The 23,048-nt window shown below is 54.0% G+C and overlaps 10 protein-coding genes across 10 annotated transcripts; 7 read left to right on the top strand and 3 right to left on the bottom strand.

Moving 5' to 3' along the window:
• Positions 1–231: 231 nt before the first annotated feature.
• Positions 232–1,263, top strand: PHYSODRAFT_342680 (hypothetical protein; the record flags this gene model as incomplete). Its single annotated transcript, XM_009541163.1, has 1 exon — positions 232–1,263. One exon carries the CDS (start codon positions 232–234, stop codon positions 1,261–1,263), a length of 1,032 nt encoding a protein of 343 aa, XP_009539458.1.
• A 155-nt stretch (positions 1,264–1,418) lies between these two features.
• Positions 1,419–2,864, top strand: PHYSODRAFT_307956 (hypothetical protein; the record flags this gene model as incomplete). Its single annotated transcript, XM_009541162.1, has 1 exon — positions 1,419–2,864. The coding sequence occupies one exon, from the start codon at positions 1,419–1,421 to the stop codon at positions 2,862–2,864; it is 1,446 nt and encodes a 481-aa protein (XP_009539457.1).
• Positions 2,865–3,406: 542 nt separating this feature from the next.
• Positions 3,407–4,153, top strand: PHYSODRAFT_248577 (hypothetical protein; the record flags this gene model as incomplete). Its single annotated transcript, XM_009541161.1, has 1 exon — positions 3,407–4,153. One exon carries the CDS (start codon positions 3,407–3,409, stop codon positions 4,151–4,153), a length of 747 nt encoding a protein of 248 aa, XP_009539456.1.
• Positions 4,154–5,211: 1,058 nt separating this feature from the next.
• On the top strand, positions 5,212–8,824 carry PHYSODRAFT_534833 (hypothetical protein; the record flags this gene model as incomplete). The annotated part of the gene is made up of 4 exons (XM_009541160.1): positions 5,212–5,546; positions 6,052–6,402; positions 6,706–7,100; positions 8,118–8,824. Coding segments are annotated over 4 exons (1,788 nt in total), but the record flags the coding sequence as incomplete, so codon positions are not given.
• A 294-nt stretch (positions 8,825–9,118) lies between these two features.
• Positions 9,119–11,227, top strand: PHYSODRAFT_445612 (hypothetical protein; the record flags this gene model as incomplete). The annotated part of the gene is made up of 3 exons (XM_009541159.1): positions 9,119–9,406; positions 10,292–10,709; positions 10,833–11,227. Coding segments are annotated over 3 exons (1,101 nt in total), but the record flags the coding sequence as incomplete, so codon positions are not given.
• Positions 11,228–11,902: 675 nt separating this feature from the next.
• PHYSODRAFT_248582 (chloroperoxidase) lies at positions 11,903–12,614 on the top strand (the record flags this gene model as incomplete). The annotated part of the gene is made up of 3 exons (XM_009541158.1): positions 11,903–11,958; positions 11,985–12,246; positions 12,297–12,614. 3 exons carry the CDS (start codon positions 11,903–11,905, stop codon positions 12,612–12,614), a joined length of 636 nt encoding a protein of 211 aa, XP_009539453.1.
• A 625-nt stretch (positions 12,615–13,239) lies between these two features.
• Positions 13,240–13,968, top strand: PHYSODRAFT_320199 (chloroperoxidase; the record flags this gene model as incomplete). Its single annotated transcript, XM_009541157.1, has 1 exon — positions 13,240–13,968. The coding sequence occupies one exon, from the start codon at positions 13,240–13,242 to the stop codon at positions 13,966–13,968; it is 729 nt and encodes a 242-aa protein (XP_009539452.1).
• Positions 13,969–14,028: 60 nt separating this feature from the next.
• PHYSODRAFT_348650 (hypothetical protein) lies at positions 14,029–16,054 on the bottom strand (the record flags this gene model as incomplete). Its single annotated transcript, XM_009541156.1, has 1 exon — positions 14,029–16,054. The coding sequence occupies one exon, from the start codon at positions 16,052–16,054 to the stop codon at positions 14,069–14,071; it is 1,986 nt and encodes a 661-aa protein (XP_009539451.1). The 3' UTR covers positions 14,029–14,068.
• A 1,424-nt stretch (positions 16,055–17,478) lies between these two features.
• Positions 17,479–18,593, bottom strand: PHYSODRAFT_248550 (hypothetical protein; the record flags this gene model as incomplete). The annotated part of the gene is made up of 2 exons (XM_009541155.1): positions 17,479–17,525; positions 17,594–18,593. The coding sequence occupies 2 exons, from the start codon at positions 18,591–18,593 to the stop codon at positions 17,479–17,481; spliced, it is 1,047 nt and encodes a 348-aa protein (XP_009539450.1).
• A 450-nt stretch (positions 18,594–19,043) lies between these two features.
• Positions 19,044–19,757, bottom strand: PHYSODRAFT_248555 (hypothetical protein; the record flags this gene model as incomplete). The annotated part of the gene is made up of 1 exon (XM_009541154.1): positions 19,044–19,757. The coding sequence occupies one exon, from the start codon at positions 19,755–19,757 to the stop codon at positions 19,044–19,046; it is 714 nt and encodes a 237-aa protein (XP_009539449.1).
• Positions 19,758–23,048: the final 3,291 nt, after the last annotated feature.

Here is a 23,048-nt window from a genome sequence, read left to right as displayed (position 1 = left end):
GGAGCGCGTCAGCTATCACAGAGTGGAGATCAAATGAAGCGTGCGCGAGACGCTGAAAGACAATCTAAGCAAGCTGAAACTGGCACCTGTACGCCACTGAGCGAGACGAAGTGCTCGACGAAGATACGACCAAGCGCGAAAAACTCAATACGAGCATTCCAGTCTGCAGCAGTACAAACAGAGGATTTTCCTGCGTCTGGGGGTCAGACTACACCTCTATCGAGAGCTGCGATGGACCATTATCCAACACCTACCAAGGCTGACACACCGCCGCAGCCCATAACAGACAATGGCGAGGGAACTGCGAAAGCTGCACCCTCACCGGAAGCTATTCCAAGCTGGGCAGTATCGCTTATCGATCGTGTACAGGAACTTGAAACTCAAGTGACGAAGCTCCAAAGAGAAGTTGAACTTTGCCGCAGCGCTGCTTGTACTCCACGCGGTGTGAATCGTGAGTTGTCGCGCGATGGGAAAGGAAATCGCCCATTGGATTCGTGTCCGACGGCTGGCGATGATGTGGATTCACCGTCACCATTAGCAGTGCCGTCTCGAATTCTTGATTCTGCGCCCACTGCTCCATCCGAAAGTGACGACATCACACTGATCAATGGCGAAAGCCGGAGCAAGTTCAAGTCTGAAACGAAATCTTCGCGTCCTACTGCCCCTGATTCTGGTTTTGAGAAGCGGCAGCTGATCGAAGACTACATCCACTTGAACGACTTGATCGTGACAAATGAGACGGCAATCAACGATGCTCGTGAATACGTGAAGATGATCAAGGAGGTTGACGAAATGCAGACCGCGGAAAACCAAAGGCAGATCATGGAGCTTGTCGTCGAGATCAACAAGAAAAAGGAGCAACGTTCCGCTGCGTTGGCTGCCTTGATTACCCGCAGCTGGACTGGTGAAGAGGAATCACAGATGTTACTCTTGGTAATAGATTCAGCAGCACTAGGATCAAAGAGCAGAGTGACACACCAAGAATTGACGGCAGTATTAACGAAGATGATGAAGAAGAGCAAGGAGATGGACGACTTGGAGAAGCAGTTGCGTGACCAAGCTCAGCTGGTGAAGACTCTACCTCCTTCTGTGACGGAGGCTGGCAAAGCTCTACGAAGCAAGAAGATCCGAGAACTGTCATGCAGACTGTCCGAGGAGGAAAACGCGAAAGAAGAACTTGAGAACGACTGCCAACAAATGTTGAGGTGCTTCTTGCAGAACGATGCGGACGTCCGAGCGCTAGTGAAAAGACCAATGGTGTGAAGCACGAGAAATCAGTGGTCTTCTCTCTTTTTTCCTCGTTTTTCGAAGCAGTAAAGAAAAATGCATTGTTGTTGTTGAAGTGAATCAAAACTCGAGTGTTGCACGAATGTCGTCAGACGCCTGAGAAAAGATACCGTTAGAAATCTTCATGAAGCATGAGCGGTCGACCAGCGTTTGACTACGCTTCACCCCGCGGAGATCACCCCGATCTGTTAGCGAAGCGCGTGACGACGGTGCAAGACTTGCGGCGAGAAGTGCTGGATCGATGGAACAACAAGTCGCCCACTGCAGCCCCAGCAGCTTTCCGAGAGATCCCGGTGCCATTGCGATTCGGTGAGACTGTGCAGGAATACACGAAGGAGTTCGAGATGTGGCTACTGCGGAGGAACGAGACGTTCGAGACGCTGCGGTTCGACCCGAGTCGAGAGCGAGGATTCTGGTTCTCGTTTGCGTACAAACGGGCTGGCACGTGCACCACCGTGGCACTGGGGGACAAGGTGGTTCCGAGGACGAGCGACATGGACGAGTTGATATCGCACTATGGTCCTCAACCTGAAAATGCCGACAAGCGGGTGCGGCGCTCGAACTCTGATAGTGAACCAGATCGAGGACACCATGCGACAGAGGCTACGAGCACCATCGATCTTTCTGTCGACGAGGAGGCAGAGCAGCATAATTCGCCTGGCTCAGAGGCGCGAGCGCGTGACCAAGGCTCGGCGTATGCATCTTCACAGTATGGTGGGAACGTGGCGGTTTTGCGGGCCCACCGCGATGGCACAGTGACCTCAGACCGGTCTGAGAGCAGTACAAGCTCACCTCCCGATCCTGTGCCAACAATTTCATTACCGCAGAATGCAAAAGAGGATGCAGCTCAAGCCTGCGCTATAATTCCTGACGAAGACGTTCAACACGTACAACGCCCAGATCCTGAATCTCAATCGCCACTTGCAAGACCCAGAAAGCGTTCGTTGGAGAGCGCAAAAGAGTGCGTTTTTGTAGCTGACGCCGCAGTTCATCGCGATCTGGAGCTTGCTCTTCATTCCCAGGTAAGCGACGACGACAAACTGCAGCTGGCGCTGATTTACGATAAATTGGATCAACAGATTGCGTCGACAGGCAAGATTGATGAGCTGCAAGCTGGAGGAGATCACATTTCGGAGACCGCCAGATCATCCACACAGCTTCGAAGCAAGCGCACTGCTGTCCTTGCTGCTTTGATCGTCTCCGACTGGGCCAGACGCCAAGAAAGCCTAGTCGCGGTCTTGGAGGACAAGTATGCCAGCGCGGAAAGCGCGAAGCCCGCGAACTTGGCAGCTCTTTTGTCGGAAATTGGAGAAATAGCCAAGCAGTTGAAAACGCTCGAGGACCAGCGAGACACCCAGGTCCAGTTAGTGAGCTCATTGCCACCTGCAGCCACGGCGGCAGGGCGAGCTCTGCGGCTCAAGAAGTTGCGGAAGCTGTCAGCTGTGGTGTCCGAGAAGCGAGTAGCTCAAGAGCGTTTGCAATGTGAGTTTGAGGACGCGCTGAAACGCTTGATGCAGTCGGATGGCAAAGCGCGGAAGTTGGTCAAGGACGCGTTGGGAACGTGCTCAGCAGCGTAAGAAGGAGGTAATGAGTGCATGGTACAGTACATGTGGTGTGCAGTTCGTGTTCGTGATTGTCTATCGCTATATGTATTCATACGTGGTATCCGATAGTGGAAACAAGTCTCATTTTTGTGAACAGCTTGTACAACTTTATTTTAGATCTGTACATTTTAGACCGGTGTTTTTAGAGTGACTAAAATATAATGCTAGCTTTTGTAAGATGTAACCGGTACAGAACCTACAAATATATTTCAAGATACAGTTTCAAAATGCAGCTATTCAGAAATGCAGATGTAAGGCGACTGAGCGGTATCTCTTTTCTTTTATCTCCTCCCTTTCTTTTTCTCGTATCGACTATCCAGATAGCAGCCCCCGCGGCGACTGAGCGGTATCTCTTTTCTTTTATCCCCTTCCCCGTCTTCTTTCCCTTTTTCTTATCGGCTCTCACCCAAACCAGGCCCACTTCTCTCCCCTATCTCCTATGAGCACACTAGCCAATCTTCCCATCATCTGTTTGTACCACTAGTAAAAGCGCAATCTGTCACAAAGCCGTTTGCATGGCCAAAACGGCCATGCGCGATACCTCAGCTCCAAGAAGCCCATGGTGTCGCTCTCCACCGCGATCACCGGAGCATCGGGACCTGCTGGCCAAGCGCCTGACGACGGTCGAGAAACTACGGCGAGAAATGCTGGACAAGTGGGACAACAAGGCGCCGGCGCGGACTTCGAAGGAGATCCCGATTCCACTGCATCCAGGCGAAACCTACGCGCACTACAAGCACGAGTTCGACCTGTGGCTGCGCAAGAAGAAGAACGAAAGCCTCGAATCCATCCGGCGGAAGGATCCGAACTACGAACGCACATTGTGGTTCTGCTACGCCCTCCAGCGAGCAGGGACCACCAACCGCGAGACGGCAGCGATCCAGTCGGGATCGGCGAAGCGGCCTCAGTCTGAAGCGCACTCGTACTATGGGCCGCCACCTTCTGACAGCAAAAGGCAGCGGACCGAACGACCGGATTCGGCTTCACAACAGCCAACGACCAGGAGCTCGGAAAATGCACCGAGTGGCAGAGCGGAATTCGACATGTTGGCGCCTAAGGACAAATCGGCGGAAGCCAAGACGCCGGAGGTCAAGGCGCCGCAAGCTGTGAAGCCAAGTGGTTCGGTGGAGAATGACAACGCGCCAAAGGATGAGACGCTAGGGAACAAGCTGCTGGAGGACAAGTCGCCGACAGCTGTGAAGCTGAGTGCAGAGTCGTCTTCGAATCAAAACGAGGGCCCCCCCAAAGGTGAGACCGACTGATGCAACACCTTCTGCTCCGGCCCCAAGACCGTTGAGTCTTGTAGGCTACCTTCCGGCACCCCGCGAAGAATACCTGGCTCAACGAATTCTCACCCCCGAGGAGTATTTGGTTGAAATTGCAGCGCTCGAGCACAAGCGCACACCTGGAGTGCTAGACGACCGCTTGACCAAGATACCAGTCCCTCTGCTGCCGGGGAAAACTGTCGCTGGATATGAGCAAGCTTTTTGCAGCTGGCTGGCCAAGCGCAGTGAATCACTGGAATTGCTGCGCTCGAGCCCCATTAAAGAGCGTGGGCTGCGCTGCCAATTCGCTCTGGAGAGAGCGTTTAAGGCAACTTCCACGTCGCGATCCAGATAGAAGTATCGTGTATCCGAGCCGAAGAAGTTTTGTGGCACCTCGAGGGTTGTGAGAAGTATGCACGGTGATGTTGACGGAGAGAAAATGGATACTAGCGGTGGGTTATCGGGAAATACGAGCAATGGTCATCAGGAAGCGGGTAAGCCCAACACAGGAGCTAATTCCTGTGGAAGTCAACCAAATTCAGACCTGTCAACTTTGCCAGAAACGCTTCCAGCGTGGGCGGTACAGCTGGTTCAGCGTGTGCAGACACTCGAGGCAGAAATGAGCGAGCTGCGGCAAGAAGTGAAGTCCTATCGTGCTGCTGCTGACGCTCAAAGTGCCTCTTCGAGTGGTAACCAGTCACTTACCAACTCGAGTACGAGCGCTGGAGAACCGGTCGCAAAAAGCATTACATCTGGAGTGATGACAGCTTCCAATGGAATTTCTTCTCAAGCGTCTACTACCCTAAGCAAAGATATTGCCGAAGACTCGATTATTTGCAGCAGTACTAGTGCCCCAGCGAATGGCGTCAAATATCCAGCTGAAACATCAAGCAACGCCTGTACACCGAAAGCTACGAAGCTACCTGCGATCAGCTTCAAGCTGAACAAGTTCACAACCACCCAGAGAGATGCGAAAGCTGGGCTAATGAACATGTTGCACACTTCAAGTGCGGATATCCATCGCGTTGGTTCCCTAAAGTCGGGTACTTCGACAGAAGGATGCAGTGAAGATTCGAAAGCTGAAGAAAGCGTACGACCAGCTCAACGACCAGATTATGCTGAATAAGACGGCTATCAACGACGCTGTTGCCTACGTGAAGACCATCAAAGACGCGGATGAGGCTATGGCGATGGAGCATCAGGACCAGATCATGGAGCTCGTTGTTTCGGTGAACGAAGAGAAAGAGAAACGTCCTGCTGCGCTGGCTGACTTGATTGTCCATGAATGGGCTGGGCGCAACGAGAATCTTCGCTCTCTCCTCCAACAAGGCGCATCAGCAGCCCAGACGAGTGAGGCAAAGCACGAGAGGTTGTCGGCTCTCTCCTCCCGGTTCGTCGAAGCAACGGCAAAGCTGGACGAATTGGAGACTGACCTGAGCTACCATCTCCAAGCTGTCTGCACGATACCACCCACGGTCATCGGGATTTCCAGAGCTCTCCAATTCAGCGGGCTGCAGAAGTTGACAGCGAAGTTGGAGAAGCAGCAGGCCGTGGTGAAAAAGCTCGAGGACGAACGTGAAAAACTGCTGACGTGCTTCGTGCAAGGCGATGACGAGGTTCGACGGGTGGTGACGGACTTGCTGGATCAAAAGCGTGAAGGACGACCACAGTGGTTGCAGTAGATTGCAGCAGTACTACAGTAACTAAAATATACTTTATTTAACATTTTAACTCAAATATTGTGAAAGAAAGAGAACTTTTCGTCTTCACATCACTTTGCGCGACTCGCCTAAAATGGCGTCACCTGCTCCTCCCCTGGACGCCGCGCTGCCCTCGCGGCGGCCCCAGCGCTCGCAGACACCGACGTCATCTCCTCCAGTCACTACGATGCCCAGCGCTGCCCATACACCAAACGCCTGGGCTCGAGGCTTGCTCTCCACGCGCGTGCTGACGGTGGAGGACTTCCGCCACGAGCGACTCATTCGCTCCAGGCTCAACCCGCCCCCACCGCCGCCTTCCAGAGCCATCCCCGTGCCTCTGTACCCTGGAGAGTCTGTGGAGCAATACAACCACAGGTTCGAGCAGTGGCTGGCTCAGCGGAATGAAAGTTTGGACGTATTGCGCGACCAGCCGAAGCGAGAGCGGCAGTTCCGACTCGCGTTCGCCTTCCTCCGAGATAACCGAAGGCCTTTAGCAGTGGAGACCAAGAGGCCACACGCGCCAAAGAGGAAGAGTATTGATGAGGAGTACGACGAGTTCTACAGGCGTTCCGCCTCGCAAGAGATTAAGCGTTCACGGCGCGACAGAAGTGAGTCTCGTGGAAGGTCTCCTCCGGCTTGTCACGCTGACGAGAGAAGCTCGCACAGAGACACAAGACCTGCAAGCCGTGGCCGTCAGGAAGCGAGATCATATTCACGCTCGAGCTCTAGGCCTCGAGACAGAGACAGATACGATGACCCCCTGGGCTCCTGTCAGATGCCGCCACGCTCATCTTCCCACCGATCAGCCTCCCCGGCATCGCATGCTTCCAACGAAGTGTTCCGAGAAAGGCACCCAGGCGAGATATTGGCGTATCGAATTATCTCTGTGGACAGTTATCTGCGCGAGATGAAGCTGCCGAAGAACGTTCGCCATCAGCGCGGGCCAGACGGAAGGTTAGCCAAGATTCCGGTGCCTTTGTTCCCAGGAGAAACAATTGTCGAGTTCGACCGCGAGTTCGACCGGTGGCTGCAGCAGCACCGGTCATCGCTGCTGATGCTACGCTTCAAGCCGATGAAAGAACGGATATATCGCTTCCAGTTTGCCCAGCAAAGAGTCATGCGGAGAAGCTCTTCGTACAGTGCAGAGCGATCTCAATCACCGACACGCTCCAAGTCTCTACCGAAACGCAAGGAGAACATTCGTGAGGCGCACGAGCAGTCTTGCGAATTACACTGTGATAGTGGTCAACCTTCGTTGCAGCGTCGTGGAGACCCAAACACTTCCTCCCCTACAAACCTACCACAACAAACCACAGAAAATGGTGCGAGTACGACTGACGTTGTCACCACTTCAAATTCCGCTTCACTTACCCTCACCAGCACAAGAAATAATGACGACCAAGACGAGACCATGGAAAGTGAGAGCAAGCACCCTGGCACCGCAATTGACACCTCAAGCCTGAGCTCCAGAACTCAAGTGGACAAGCGTGAAGATGAACTAACATCTCCAGTACACGAGATCGTGCGAACTGATACCGCTGCTGGCACAAACTCAAGAGCTCAAGCGAGCAAAGATCAAGACGAATCGATGCCTCCCGCAAGTGATAGTGAGCATACTAATACCGCTTTCGACTGCTACCCAAGCCTTCAGGTGATAATGCATCAAGCCGAACCTTCGTCTCTAGCAAGTGCAAGTGATAATACTACCACTAACGACGCTCACTCAAGACATCAAGTAAACCGGAATGAAGACGAGTTTACGTCTTTAGCGAACTCTCCAGAGTTGACTCACCAAGAACCGACACACCCACCGCCACCACTATCCCGGGAACGGGATATCGCTGCTGAAAACTCAAATTTACGCATATCTGGCCATGAGTCAGATATGCCGATATATCCGGACGAAATACCGCGATGGATATCGCATCTACTGAGCCGCGTGAAGGAACTCGAGACCCAAGTGACTTACCTCCAACAAAAGTCTGACTCTACCAAGTGTTGTCAAAGCTGCAAGTCGGCCAATCCAGCCATCAAGACTGAGCGCCCCGACTCATCTCCGCAAAATGCTAAAAGCAGTGCCATGGAACGTTCGCAAGAAGATATGCTGGCTGATAGCGTCTTTGGAGAAATGCAAGGAAAAGGTTCTCAAGTCAAGAACGCCAATGGTCAAGAGATGAGCGACAATGTGAAGGAGAAAAATTCCTCCAGCAACGTACCACCGCTCGACCCAATCTCTAACCGCGAAGTTTGTGCTGACGGAGAAAAAACCCACATCGCGAAAGCACCCCAAACTACCGAGGACATTCATCGCAATGCCACCCAGATACTTTCTCGCGTTGCTGAATCACGAACAATGCAAGACTCAAAGAAGCGCCGTCTGACGGAAACGTACGACCACCTCAACAGTCAGATCACGATGAACGAGACTGCAATCGAGGATGCCCTTGACTATATCAAGGCCATTAAAGATGTTGATGAAGCTACAGCGACGGAGCAGCACAACCAAATTATGGAGCTCGTCGTCTCAATCAACAAGGAGAAAGAGAAGCGTGCATCTGCACTTGCGGACTTGATCTGCTACGGCTGGAAAGGAAGAGAAGACGCGTTGCTTTCTACTATACAAGAGGAACCGTCTGAAGCGCATGCAAGGGGAGCTGGCCACGAAAAGTTATCAACCATTTCGTCGCAGATTGAAGAGAAAGACAGCGTGCTGAAGAATTTGGAGACGCATCTGAAAGAGCAGCTTCAGTGGGTGGCTGAGATGCCGCCAGATCTCTCTGAAGCAGACAAATTTATGCGGTTCAAAGCACTACGGAAACTATCCAAGAGGTTGGCGAAGGAGCAGACGACGAAAGAGCAACTCGAGGAGGAGCGCGAAAAAGTTATGAACAGTTTCTTGCAGAGTGACGCCGAGATCCGAAAGTTGATCAAGGAAGGGTTGCTGAAAGGCAGGAAACCCCAATTTTGAATATGATTGCTATGATTATTCCTGACTCCCGCAATCCATCCCGTCGGAGAATAGCAAATCTCAATAATTGTTCTGGTGCTCGAGTCGGAACCAGTCGCGATGGCGCCTCCTCCTGCGTACGCGTCGGCTGCGCCTCGACGTCGGCCTTCTCCTCGGGTGCCTGTGCCCTCGATGGACACCGCCTCCTTCCGGCGCTACCTGTTGACGAAGCGCGTGCTGTCGCTCGAGGAATTCCGCCAAGAAATGCGCAATAAATGGAGCAGCAGCTCTCCCGCAGCGCCGGCGTCCAAGGCGATCCCTGTGCCTCTTTACCCCGGGGAGACACTCCAGCAGTACACGTTCAAGTTCAAGAAATGGCTGACGGACAAGGGCGAGGATTTGGCGGTAATGCGCAACGATCCGAATCGAGAACGCTCGTTCTGGCACTCGTTCGCCCACCATCGAGTGGGGATGCTGTCGACGCTGACGCCGCCGCCAGGAACGCACCCGAAAGGCCAGAAGCGCAGCGTTGAGGACGATTATGATGATTCATATCATCGATCGGCTTCGATCGAGCGGAAACGAGTCCGGCGGGAGAAGGCTGTCGAGAGTGAGAGGGGGTACAACTCGAGGTGCTCCGTGGAAGTTGCGACTGAGAGACCGGTGTACTTTGTTTCTAGCAGAGGCGGTGGCGTCGTTGATGATGCGGAAACGTTGCTACTGCCTCGGCGTCAATCTGTGGCAAGACACACCGATAGTTCTACTGAATTCCGGAGCTCTTCACGGGAGCGAGACTCTCCATACGAGACGATGTCGGATCACCATCGACCGCCGTCCTTGTCGTCGCAGTCGTCTCGTGAAGAAGTCCCGCGCTCATCTCGCACAAGAAGGCGGACGGAGATATTGGCGCGGCGTGTTCTATCCGCGAGGGATTACCTTCGTGAAATCCAGGAGCGAAAGCAAACTCCGCGTCCTGGGCCTCGCCGCCCCGAAGAGAGGCTGACCAAGGTACCAGTGCCTCTATTTCCTGGTGAAACGATGCACGATTACGACCAGGCGTTCAAGCTTTGGCTCGCTCAACGCCACACCTCCCTGGCATCGCTGCGTACTCAGCCTCTGAAAGAGCGCGTGTACCGTCACCAATATGCGCGGCAAAAAGTTATGTGGCAAAGTACGAAGCTCGCCCGTCCTCCTCCAGGGACGTCCTTATCACACGCTCTATCGCAAGAAAGAGGCGTCCCTGATGCAACAAGAGCAAATAGTGCTAACTCATTGGACGCCGATGGACCTCCGCCGGCTGGGGCTTCACCGCCGATGCCAACATCACTTGAGAAACCCGCTGCATCGAGCCTCAATGGCAAACACATTGCGCACCATCCGTCGTGTAGTCTCTCTCAAATTGGCACGCATGGCATTTCATCGAACGAAAGTGGTGAGCCTATGCAGGCATTGAATACCCAGACCAGAAAACCAGCAAGTGTCTCTAAGTCTATTGCAAGTGGAGCAAAGCAACTTGCCGGTGTCGATGAAGAGAAGCGTTGTGTAAACGTTACGGGTACTGAAGGCGATATCGAGCGTCCAAAACACGGGCCCACCAGTGCACTTTACCCTAAATCTCTTCCACCCTGGGCTCAAGTGTTAATTGACCGCGTACAAGAGCTTGAGAATAAAGTTACCCGGTTACAAGAAGAAGTGGACCGGTGTCACGCACGAAACGGAGATTGTAGCAGTCAGCGAGGTGCAGATCAAAAGCACAAGAATGAATGCTGCGAAGAAGACGCGCTATCTCCCCAGTATACTGCGGTTGATGCGGACGAGAAAATTAAAGACACTGGTGGCCTAGCGAAAGATGTCGACACTAAAGATACCACGAGCAACGCAGCATTTGCGGCGCCACCCCAGTCCGGTGGTGATGTATGGGACAACACAAAGCAAGAATCTGCTGGAGTCCAACAACGCACTCGATCCAATGCAGATATTTACCGAGAGGCGACCGTAAAACTTGCTCGCGCCGTTCAATCCCGCGTAGCTGAGGACGCGGAGCAGCGGCGTCTGACTGAGGAGTACGATCGCTTGAACGAACTGATCATGATGAACGAGACTGCCATTGACGATGCGCTCGCCTACGTGAAGGCTATTAAAGAGGTCGACGAAGCCGGTGCCCAGGAGCATCAGAGTCAAATTATGGAGCTTGTTGTCTCGATCAACCAGGAGAAAGAGAGGCGTTCGTTTGCCTTAGCTGCGATGATCACCTACAGTTGGTCGGGGAGGGAAGACGAATTGGTCTCGTTGCTGGATGTTGAGATATCGCAAGCTCATTCAGACGAGGCGAAGCACGAAAAGTGCGCTGCGATTTCTTCTCAGATTGAAGAAAAAGACAGCGAACTTGAGACTCTGGAGATGCAGATGAATGACCAACTGCAATCGGTGAATGCTCTGGCAGCTTCTGCGCCTGAAACAAGCAAGAATTCGCAATTCAAAGCTCTGGAAGAGTTATCCGGAAAGCTGTCGGAGCTTCAAACAGCAAAAGAGTTGCTGGAAGGAGAACGACGAGAAACGCTGATGTGTTTCTTGCGTGGCGATGACGAGATACGAAAGCTGGCGAAGACCTCAGTGAGGGGAACTAGGCGTATAAACGCCTAATGAAGGCGTTTGAAGTGTAGGTCTACAGTAGAATTCGTCAAGTACATGTAGCCAGCAAAGGTTAGAATCAAAGAAGGTGTACTGTATGTATCGATTGCAACTAAAGGAGAATTTCTTTCGTACTCCATCGTCAGTGTGATGCATTCGTTACTTCATCGACCGTCAGAGCGAGAGACGCTACTTTCGAGGTCAGCACATCAGAACACAGCATTTGATTTGGAACTTGAGGACTGCAATCTACTGTATCGGGGCGCTTACGCACCGAGGTGAGTCCGCCTCTCTTGACCATAATTCCCGTTCGACGCGGCTTTCCACACTAGACAGCATTGCCGACGTGAAAGCGTTGAATCTTGTATCTTGCTGTTCGTATGTATGCATCGATTTCACATCGCACATGTTTCCGTGGGCCCAATCCAAAGATTTCCCAACCGCGTCATGCGCTTGGTTTTCTAATCCATGAGCCCGGTGGTCCAGTTAGCCAGACCACGCAAGTCTCCATCGATTCGCTCCAGGTCGGCGACTACTACCGACCGTCAAGCGACGAAGTCACGGCATACGCCTACTCGACCTCACCCGTGCCGTACCGTCGGTCGCCGTGCCCCGGACTCAACGCGCTCGCCAACCACGGCCACATCCCGCGCAGTGGCAAGAACATCACCCACAAAACTCTGGGCGCGGCGCTCATGTCCGTCTTCAACTTCGACAGTAACCTGACCCAGACGCTGCTGAACCAGGTGCCGACCACGTTCTCGCTCGACATCATCTCACGCCACAACGTGCTGGAGCACGATGCGTCTCTAGTGCACAGCGATGAGTATTTTGGTGGTGACCCGATCAACATCTGCTCGAGGATTTGATGAACCGCTCGCTTGACGGCAAGACCCTCGGTGTGACGGAGGTGGGTGAGACCCGTAAGGACCGACTGTCTGAGTGCCGGGCCAACAACCCGGAGTGCGTCTTCGGCACCAACCAGACCACGTTCTCGTACCTCGAGGCTGCTGTGTTTATCGTCGGGTGCGGCGGTAACGTGAACGAGACCGTGACGCTGGACGCGGCGCACTCGTTCCTCGTGGACGAGCGTATTCCTGATGACTACAGCAAGTCGGTTGAGCCTATTAGTCTGACCTTCATGCGGTCTGTCATGGCCAAACTTCTAGCGTTTGCTTAAACCCCCGAGAATACAGCAATTGAGAACATGAGTTGAAATGCATCTTCTCGAAAGAGGGAGGGGAGAATATCCAATCGGCGAAGTTAATGGATGAGCAGCTAACCTCGGTTTAAACAGGAGCCAGCGATGAAAGCGTGCTGTCGAATGTAGACTACTACCCAGGGAAGAGATGAGGAGGCTCCAGCTTGCAAGAAAAGAGGTTGATACAATTACCGTACGCTGCATTCTTGTTTTCAAACTCTTCGTGTAAAGTAGTTTTTCGTTGCTTCGAGGTCATCCAGTATTGCTTTATCATCCGCTGCAGAATGGTATTTGTCTGGGGGAAAACTTCCACAGAAATAAGAGTTGGTAGACTTCCAGTGGAAGATCATCTTGTACTCTTCCGTTGTCTCTTTACTTCAGGGGCCACCTCTTCACCGCACCCGCGCCTTGACGGATATGATAGACTTTCCCATTTCCTCAAACTTCAATCCATACAATTTCGAACCGCGTCACCGCAGGTCTTCTAATCCGTCAGCCCGGTGGTTCAGGCAAACCATTTCCCAATTTCTTTCGCGTCGAACAGATCTGCTCCACCCCACTCCAATTCCCAGTCGTCTCCATGGAGTTGATCGCCTTCCTTGCAATGGTCGTCGCCTCCGTTGCTGCCACGTCCGTTGACATCGACCAGAGCTCGCGTCCTCTCCAGGTGGGCGACTACTTTCGCCCTCCCAGCGACAATGTCACGGCATTCGCCGACTCGACCTCACCCGTGACGTTCCGCCGCTCTCCATGCCCTGGCCTCAACGCGCTCGCCAACCACGGCCACATCCCTCGCAGCGGCAAGAACATCACCCACGAGAACTTGGGCGCGGCCCTCATGTCCGTCTTCAACACCGACACTAACTTCACCCAGACGCTGCTGAACCAGGTGCCGAATACGTTCTCGCTCGACCTCCTCTCGCGTCACAATGTGGTGGAGCACGACGCGTCTCTGATGCACGACGACGCGTTCTTCGGCGTCGACCCCATGAACGTCAACAAGACCCTGGTTAATGACCTGTTCAACCGCTCGCTCGACGGCAAAACCCTCGGCGTGACGGAGCTGGGTGAGACTCGTAGTGATCGACTGGCTGCATGCAGAGCTAACAACCCGCAGTGCGTCTTCGGCGCCAACCAGACCGCGATCGCGTACCTCGAAGCCGCTGTGTTCATCATCGGCTTCGGTGGCAACGTGAACGAGTCCGTGACGCTGGAAGCTGCGCGCTCCTTCGTCTGGCACGAACGCATCCCCGAGAACTACACCAAGTCGGCTGTGCCGGTCAGCCTGGACTTCATGCGGACTATTGTGGCCAAGCTCATGGCGCACGCGTAAACCTCTAAAAGACTCCAAATTCAGGCACAGTAGCCCAACCAACACAACCAAACACGAAATCAAATGAAGTTTTCTCCATTATCAACCACCAATTCCCTTCTTATCTCGTAGCCTCCACTAGTTTTTCCTTGGTCAGCAAATAAATACGGGGGCTGGATCTCAGCAGACACATGAACACGTCGTCGCGTTGGCGCTCGAGGAAACTCTTCGTAGTTTTCTCCACTGCGTACTTTGGAATTCCAATCCCACTACTGGATAGCTTGCCAGCGTTCAGCCCGGCCACCCCGATCAGCCCTCCCAGCTTCGCCAGCACTTTGTTCTTCTCTTCCAGTAGACTCGCGATCTCCGCGCACTCTTCGTGGAAAGCTTTCTCAGCGTAAGGCTTGCTCTTGACCGCCATATTCTCCAACAAGAGTCGGAACTCGTTGCGCTTAGCGCTCCACCGCTGGGCGATAATCGACGCGACCACTTCATCCCGCTTCCCCTTCTCGACGTCGATGTAGATACGTAACTCGTCGAGTTGAGAGCGTAACTCCGTAGTACTGGCTTCGTCGACTCCCGAGATTTCCTTCAGGTAGGCGGCAGAATCCTCGAGAGCTCTCTCGTTTGTGATGATCTGGTCGTTCAGGTGGTTGTACTTCTCAGTCAGACTGAGCTTCACTGGGTCCTTCGGCAATATCGAACAGGAAGTAGGCCCACTAGTTGAAGCCTCCACTTTAGTTTTGCTAACAATCGTGGAGGCACCTTTCGTCGCAGATTCTTTCTTCACCTTCGGACTGGATACAGTTCCAACATGGTTCAAAGCAGAAGTAGGGGACTTTGCTTTAGCCACTTCTGAGTTCAAGCCAGTAGAATTATCACGCAGCTTCACCTGCTTTCGCAGGTTCGTCACTTCATCATTCATGTGACTCATACGATTCATCATCTTCCGGGTCCATTTGCGAACGCACTCGCGACAGCAGCATCCATCCGTCAGTATGTTACCTCCGTGTTTGATACTCTGCTCATCACTTGCTCCAGTTTGAGTCGACGAATCCGTCTTGGCTATCCGAGCTGCCAACTCAGCGAATGACTTAGGGTCAGTACAGACGCGCTTATTAGCCTCGCCCAGTGGAGACATGTCCTCCCTCCCCCCTTCAGGATTCCGTTTCCGTTTAGATATGCCATTATTTGTGGCAACTTCTTCGCTATGGTGGCTCTCGTGGTGACGATCTGCCGATGAAGCGCGAATTGCCAAAGGCGCTTCCTTAGCTTGATGCTTGTCTTTCTTGGATTGAGCTGGCGCTTCTGACTCTTTACTCCTATGAGAAGAAGCCTTCTGCAAGTATTCATCAAGTGATGCCTTGGCCGGCGTAGCTTTGTTTGGTCTTGAGAGATCGAGCGTCTTGCTCGCCTTTTTGATCCTGTGGGACTGCGAAGACGATGACTTTCCGTCACACTCCCGCTGGTTTAGGTGAATATTGAGGCTGCGCTCGCTGGCGAACTTCTTGTGGCACTTGTGGCAGATTTCCCAATCCATTTTCGCTCCTGAAGGCTGCTCTGCATCGCAAGGAATAAGTCGAGTCAGATGAAGTCGAAGGCTTTGAGCGCTGGTAAACGTCGTGTTGCACTTGGGGCACGTCTTGTTGCCGGGGTCGTGTTGCTTGGGCTCCGAGTTGTCGCACGGATTCAGTCGACTCAGATGCAGTCGGAGGTTCTGCGAGCTTGAGAACGTTGCCTGGCACTTGGGACACTTGAGGAATTGCCTCGGGGACTTGGCCTTCTTCTTGGCGGTGACCTTCTTCTGCAGCTTTGGCGAGTCACAGGGGGTGACTTTTGCCCAGTGATAGCGGAGACCCGCAGCAGTGGTAAAGTTCTTGCCGCACTTCTTGCAGTGGTTCGCGCCGTTCAGCTGCCGCATTTCTTCCTTGTATCTGCGCTCGCCCTTGCGGTCGCACAAGAAAACTTTGTTGAGATGTTTGTGGAGCGCAACTCGAGTGGTCAGCACTTTGCCACACCTGGGGCAGGTTCGGTCTTTCTCCTTCTCCTGCTCAAAAGGCGAAGTGCCCTTGATCGTCGCCGCAGGAAGTAATAGCGCCTCCTCCATCGCGGGCGGTTATGAAGTGAGACCGTGCGTGCGAACCAGTCGAAGGCGGTTGGTGCGGATAAAATTTGGACTGGGCCAAATGTGTGGTCTGTTTTTTTCTCGCTCACAAATCGTACCACCCGAATCCCGTGAGAAGCTCAACACAGTTGGCAGGATAAATCCAGTCACCATCTGCTGTTACACATACAGTACTTTGACTATGGACAAGTTCCTTCGGCGCCAGCAGCGAAGGTGCTCCTGCAATAGTTAGACCCGCCGGGTCCCAACTCTTATTAGTCCGTTACAAAAGGATACGTTTACATGTAGTAGCTTGAAGTAAGCCCCTGGCGCGTTTTTTAGGAAATGCGCCATCTCTCTCTTCGACCGTACTCTCCGTACGTGCAGTGCCCACATCGACTGCCTCGAAGGCTATGGGCAAGCAATGGACCCTAGTGTTGTGCAGTACAGTATTTTGTGGTGTTCCTCTGACGATCAGAACCAAATGGGTCTTATCTTTGAAGTAGTATTATACCATCTTTGAAGTGTACGCAAATAGCACATGGGAAAATGGACCCTACTTCACGAACGTTTCCTTCGCCAGCAAATAGATTCGCCGACTCGATCGCAGCAAGCGCATGAAGAGCTCGTCACGCTCGCGCTCTAGAAGCGCCTTTGCAGCCAGCTCGGCATATATCTTGGAATTGTCCCGCACTTTCAACTCGGAAATCGCTTGATCTTTCTCTGCCGATTGATCCGCGATTATCGCGCACTCCTCGTGAAACACTTTCTCGGCATCAGGTTTACTTTTCACCGTCATCTTCTCCAGCAAAAGACGGAATTCGATCCGTCGAGCGCTCCATCGATGGGCTATGATGGCTGCCACTGCCTTGTCGCGCTTACCTTTTGCAACGTTAAGATACTTGCGGAGTTCATCAATCTGGTCGCGAATCTCCAAGTTGCTCAATTCATCGCCATCACAAGTCTTGTCGAGGTATGCCATCGAGTCTTCCAGCGCTCTTTCATTGATGATAATTTGGCCGTTCACGTGATTGTAGTTCTCCAACAGGGATATTTTTCCAGGATCTTGATCGGAAGTAGTATCCACAGAAATGTCCATAACGTTAGATGTTTCTTGCTTGGTCTTGGCATCTCCTATTGCAAGCTGAATCATGCTGGCACCGGTGGTGGTAGCATCAAGACTACCCTCAACAAGATTAGGCCTCGTGTCAGACGCACCAGTCTTAGCGATACCCCGTAGATTTTCCACTTCATCTGCCAGGTTTTCTAAGCGCAAAGCCATCTTACGAGCCCACTTTCGGACGCACGGGCGACAACAGCATCCATCAGTTAAGATATCGCCTCCATGGTTGCAGTTTGTTTCGCGTAACAACTCCGTCGCCTTTGATGCAGCAGCTTTGTTAGCTATAGGATCGTCGATCAACTTTTCATTTCCAGCCGTAGAGGGGCCGTTTTCCGCGAGCCGTGCCACCAACTTGGCAAAGGTTCCAGCATCGGTGCAAACCCGCTTCCTCGACTTCTCCACAGGAGACAACCCCTCACCGCCGTGGTCCACATTCCTCTTTCGGTTTCCAGCCTCTGAGGTACTCGTAACACCAACTGCAGTGGAGCTCAGAGGTACATCCTTCTTGCCACATTCCGCACCATTCGCTTCAGTAGAGGGCGACGAGCATGAAGACGAATCCGTCACGCTGGTGGCGTCGCCATGGCTGACGTTGCTGGAATAGCTGAATGGCTCCACGGACGCAACATGGATTGCCACGTTCATTCGGGTGGCGTTGCTGCGTTCCTCGCCCTGCTTCGCGATCCTGAACTCCACAGCTCCGGCTGACTGTGCCTTGGTGAGTTGACTTGCTACAGGACACCGGCTCATGTGGACGTGAAGACCGTGCTTGGTGGCGAAACGTCTCTGGCATCCCGGACAGCCGTGCAGCTTCTCCCCCGCCGGGTGAGTCTGCGCCTTCTTCTCACCCCCCGCTGTCCCCGGCGAGGGCTTCTCGGCGTCGCATGGAGCCACTCGGTTGAGATGCAGACGCAGAGACTGTTTGCTGCAGAAGGTTTTGTTGCACTTGGGGCACGTCTTGCCGCCCTGCCACGTCCTTGTGCCGTCACACGCGTACACTCGGCTCCGATGTGCGAGAAGACTCCGCGCCGACGTAAATGCCTCGTTGCACTTGCCGCACTTGAACGCTCGCTCTTCGCTGCGCGTCGCGGCGGGCGCTTCCGGAGCGTCGCACGGAGTGGCCTTCAGCAGGTGCAGGCTGAGACCGGCGGGCGTGGCGAACTTCCAGCCGCACTTGTGGCAGGTCTTGGTGCTGTCCACGTTCTCCTGATCGCACGGATACACGCGGTTCAGGTGGACGCGGAGCGCCAGGCGGCTCTGCAGCACTTTGCCGCACTTGGGGCACGTCTTGTCCTCCGCGTGGACCTTGAACGGCCTCTTCTTGTGCGTCGCAGGCGGCGGTGCATGCGTCATGGAGGTGACGGGCGGATCTTTCGGGGCTGATGGCGCTTGCGGCGGTGGAGATGGCGTTTCCTCCATTGTTGCGCGCTGGCGGTTAAAGTCGAAGTGAGACGCCAGTGGTCGTTGGGAAAAACTGGAAAAAGGGGCCTTTTCTGTACGATCACTCCTCGCGTCATGCAAGAGAGCGCAGGTAAGTGCAACTCAACTTGAGTTTAGGTTACTTGCACCGTGTGTACGTGTAGTGCCGTATCGCTTGGAAGGTGCGTGCGTGCATGCATGTAAGAGGATTGAAGGAGGCAGTATGCATGGCAGTTTCGACGCCTGCTCAGACCCAGCAGACCAAAGCTTTTACGTATCCAACGCCGTACATGTTTAGTTCAATTTAGCTTGTTGCATTTGTTCAATTTGTTCAGTTTGTTCAAAAAAGTTTCTGGTCCCCGCCTCCTGCTCGTGCCGCTTTCACTCCGCAGTACAGGACATCATGGCGAGCGTCGAGCAACAGTATCGCCACTTGATCCCACGTTACTGCTACGCCTTGCTCGACAGCTCCTTCGCCACGAACTCTTGGATCTGGCAACTCGTCCTCAGCAGTCGCGTGAAAATCTTCTGACGCTCAGTCTCCAGTGCCACCTTCGAAGCTCGTTCCAGCCCGATCTTGCTTGACAGATCCTGTGCCTCTCGCTGTCCGAGGTCGCTGTAGCTCTCCTCCAACGATCTGACGGACTCGAGCTGTTTCTGCAGCCTCGATAGCTCTTTCTCCTTGTCGGCCAGTTGAGCGGCAATGCCTGCGCATTTTGCGTGCAAGTCCTCTTGTTCATTGGACGCATCTGACGCTCCCATGCTCTCCACCTCACGAGCGAACTCCTCCTTCTTCTGAGCGTACCCACAAACAATTACCGCAGCAACTGCGGCGTCCCTCTTCTCCTTCTCCAACTTAATCGACTCACGCAGTTTGTGAAGTCGACTTTGCAGCTCCGTATCAGTTGTTTTTTCCTCCATGTCAGCAGTCGACTCCATCTCAGTTTCCACCTTCTTTTCATCCTTCTGCTTCGACAAAACTTGGTCGTTAACTTGATTATACGCATCGATCAACAGGGCCAACCCAGGTGGCATCTTCAATTCATACTCCTGCACAGGCTCCGCGCTCGGCTCATCCAAATCCCCCACCGTTGACGGGTCCTCTTGGTTGGTATCACTATCGGTGGGGGTGATTTCAACACTTCGCGACTCAATATCCGTCATCGTTATGTCAGCAGCCGAATTGCGACCCATTCCGGAACGACCTTCTCCTTCGGTATCATCTTCGACGTCGTCCGTCAGATCAATGAAATTGGACTTACGTGACGACTCGTCTCTGGGCCGCTCCGTACCGGCATCAATCTCGTAAGGTGAAGAACTTTTGGCATCAAATACGCTCGCTGTTGGCAGATCAAGACGCGCAATGATACCTTCCAGCTGCGTCACCCGCCTGTTGAGATCGGCCCAGTCGCGACCACAGTGCTTGCAGTGCTCGTGCGGAGTCGCACTCTTCTCGTCTTCATAGCGTCGGACTTGGCGGACATCATAGAATCTCGAAGGTCTGGGCGTTGAAGCCGAGCGCTGGGAACTTCCCTGGGGTGTGAAGCTTCTGGCTGAACTGCGCGACAACTGGTCGTTCTCCGGTTGATATCTCGAACGAATCGAGGACTTCGAGCGCAGGCATCGTTGCTTATTTGCTTCAGTCTCTCTCCCAGCTTACGCCACGGTTTGTCCGAAGCCCGTTTGCACGCGCCAATTGGCGTACCCGCAGCGACAGCTGCGCTCTCGGCAGACATCTTCTCGGAGTGACGCCAGCGTCACGTTCCTCTGAGCCAACCAGAACTCGAACTTCTGCTGGTAGTCGCCCACATTTTCGTTGCGCTCTAGAGGAACCGGAATGGGCATCTTCGTGCCCTTCGTTTTATTAGCCTTGGACCACGACGAGTGAGGGTCCTGCAGCAGTCGGTGGTAAGTCTCAATGGACATGACCTTCTCTGTCAACAGTCTGCGGCGACGCTGCTCCGGCGTTTCAATCGTGTAGTTGGCCCGGGGCGACCGAGACCGAGAACGGCTGCGACGTGAAGCCATTTCTCGTCGTGGCGGCGGCGATGGAGATCTGCTGGATCGGTAACGGGACCAAGGCGGAGGCGACTGGGAGCGCGCGGGGTATCGGGATGAAGAGCGGCGATAGCGGTTGGGGGACGAGGAAGTCCATCGCGCAGGCGGGTCCGGTCTCCAGTCGCGGCCTCTCGAGTTGAACTCGTCTCGCCGGGCGTCGTAACTGCGATGAGGATCGGCCATCGGAATCCGACGGACGTATCTTCGAGCTCTGTGGTGCCGACAATTTGTTTTGTGTTTTGGCATTTGAGACCTTGACTAAGTGCGATCTGTAAAATGGTCAACGCTGGCGATTGATTGATGAGCGTACTTTTGACTTAAGCACAGCGACAACTAAATTGGCACTACGGGCTTCCTACAGTGGCGGTCTGTCCACTGCCGGTCTGGTTGACTTCGCGTTTGAGGCCCATGACGTTCTCTTCCAGCTGGTCCATGCGCTCCGTCAGCGTCTTGGCCCAGTTGCGCATGCACTTGGTGCAGCAGCAGCCATCCGGGTTCATGACGTCCCCGTCGTGCTCGTCCGAGTCATCCGCTGGGTTCGAATCGGAGAGCTCTTGCTGGGTCAAGTCGGCTGGCGTCGTGTCAGGCTCAGATACTGCGGCGTCGGTGGCGGAAGAGTCGACTTCTACAACATTGGGGTTTGGCTTGGACTCGGTGGTTCGCTTGGGGGCCTCACTTGTGCTGCTTGAAGAAGCCTGAGCCGGCACCGCTGTTGCTGGTGGTTGCGGTACTGTCGATGGCGGGGTGGACGAAGACACTGGCTTTGCAGCCGTAACTGGTGCTGTAGATTCAGGTACCTGCACATTTGACGAACTCGATCGCGGCAATGCGCGCGCCGGTAGTCCCGCCCTTCCAAATGAATACAGGGTTTCCATCCTTTGCAGTGGTGCTGGCGCTTTCTCAGGGGCCTCTCCACTTGGTCTGCGCAGTAGAGCTGCTGGACGCTGTGGTTGCGTTGCCGAACCTGAACGGTCCATCATTTCCCCAGTCTTCGCAGTATTTTGTGAAGCCGGCTTGATCACCTTCGGCGCTGGCGTTGTCAAAGAACGTGAAGCTGCAACATTCGTCACAGTCGCCCCCGCCTTCGGTAGTGCAGCAGGGCTCGGTTTCGATTGGGGCGTCGAAGCTGCAACCGTTCGTAGTGTTGTTGTTGCTGCTGCTGACGATGCTGACGACTGCACTGGCTTTGGCTGGAGGGCGGACGCCTTTGATCCTGGAGTTGTCGCCGAGGATGTCGTCGACGGTTTTGACTGGAGTGTAGGGGCCGAAGAAGCAGCGGCCGTCGCCGTCGACCGCTTTGATTGTTTCCACTGGAGTGTAGGGGTTGGAGACGTCCGGGATGTTGCTGGCGTTGTCGACGATGCCACCACTGGTTTTGACTGGAGGGTGGGGCCCGCAATTGTCCGTGATGTTGCTGTCGTCGCTGAGGTCGCCGCCGCAGATTTCGCCACGAGTGTCTGCTTCGTCTGGAGTGGAGTACTCAAGTTCTGGGACCCTCGTGGTTGCGATGGTGCAGCAGCCACTGGCGCTGCTTGCGGCGGATTCGAACGTCGCAGAGACCCAGTAGAAGCAGGTACTCCCGCTGTTGCTTTTGAGGTTGAAACTTGCGTTGTTGGAGCCTCAGTCGACTGTGAGGCAGTTTGGTGTGAAGACGCTGGAAGAGGCGTATTCCTTCCCTGTGACGTGTTGGGCATGGAGCGATTGAACGGTAACTCTGGGGCTGCTTGAGTCCGGGTCCCGCCTTCCACATCCACCCGTGCTCGCTTGTTGTCACGAACTTCGTGCGATGCCTGAAGCAGCTCATTGCGACTGGTATCTTCCGCGTGCCTCTTCGCGTTCAGTAGCAATCTCTCTCGTGCCGGCTTCAAGACACACAACGAAATCTTCGCTCGAGTTTCAAAACTTTGTCGGGGGTACTGAGCACCTTGAGCTCGGGCGGCTTGGTTCTGCGTAGTTGCTGGGTCTGGAGACCTGTTGGCCCTAAGATAAGCAAACGCCATCCGAAATCTGCGCTCTCTGGCCGGATTGTTGCGCAGCGAATCCTTTGTTTCGTTGTAGTCCTTTAGCCACGTCCAGAAGCGATGGTCGTACAAACCCATCGATTCTCCCGGATGGAGAGGGACCGGAATTGCTGGAAGGCCGTTTCCTTCAGCAACGTTGGGCGCAGGGGGATTCCTCGCAACTTCCTTCTGGAAGACATCCAACGAGAGAATTCGCCTCTCCAGCAGTTGCCTGCGAGTCTTGTTGTCCAAGAATCGAGGGCTCTCTGGTGGAGCGAGCGATGGTGGTGGTGACATCGATCTACCCCGCTGCTCGGGTGAGTACGACCGCCGTCCTGGATAGGATCGATCAGTTGACACTGAACTCCGCGCATATTCTCGTTGCTGCGGCTTCGCT

Source organism: Phytophthora sojae (assembly GCF_000149755.1).
Source record: "Phytophthora sojae unplaced genomic scaffold PHYSOscaffold_19, whole genome shotgun sequence".
Classification (NCBI taxonomy): domain Eukaryota; phylum Oomycota; class Peronosporomycetes; order Peronosporales; family Peronosporaceae; genus Phytophthora; species Phytophthora sojae.
This window is presented reverse-complemented; position numbering and strand designations above follow the sequence as displayed.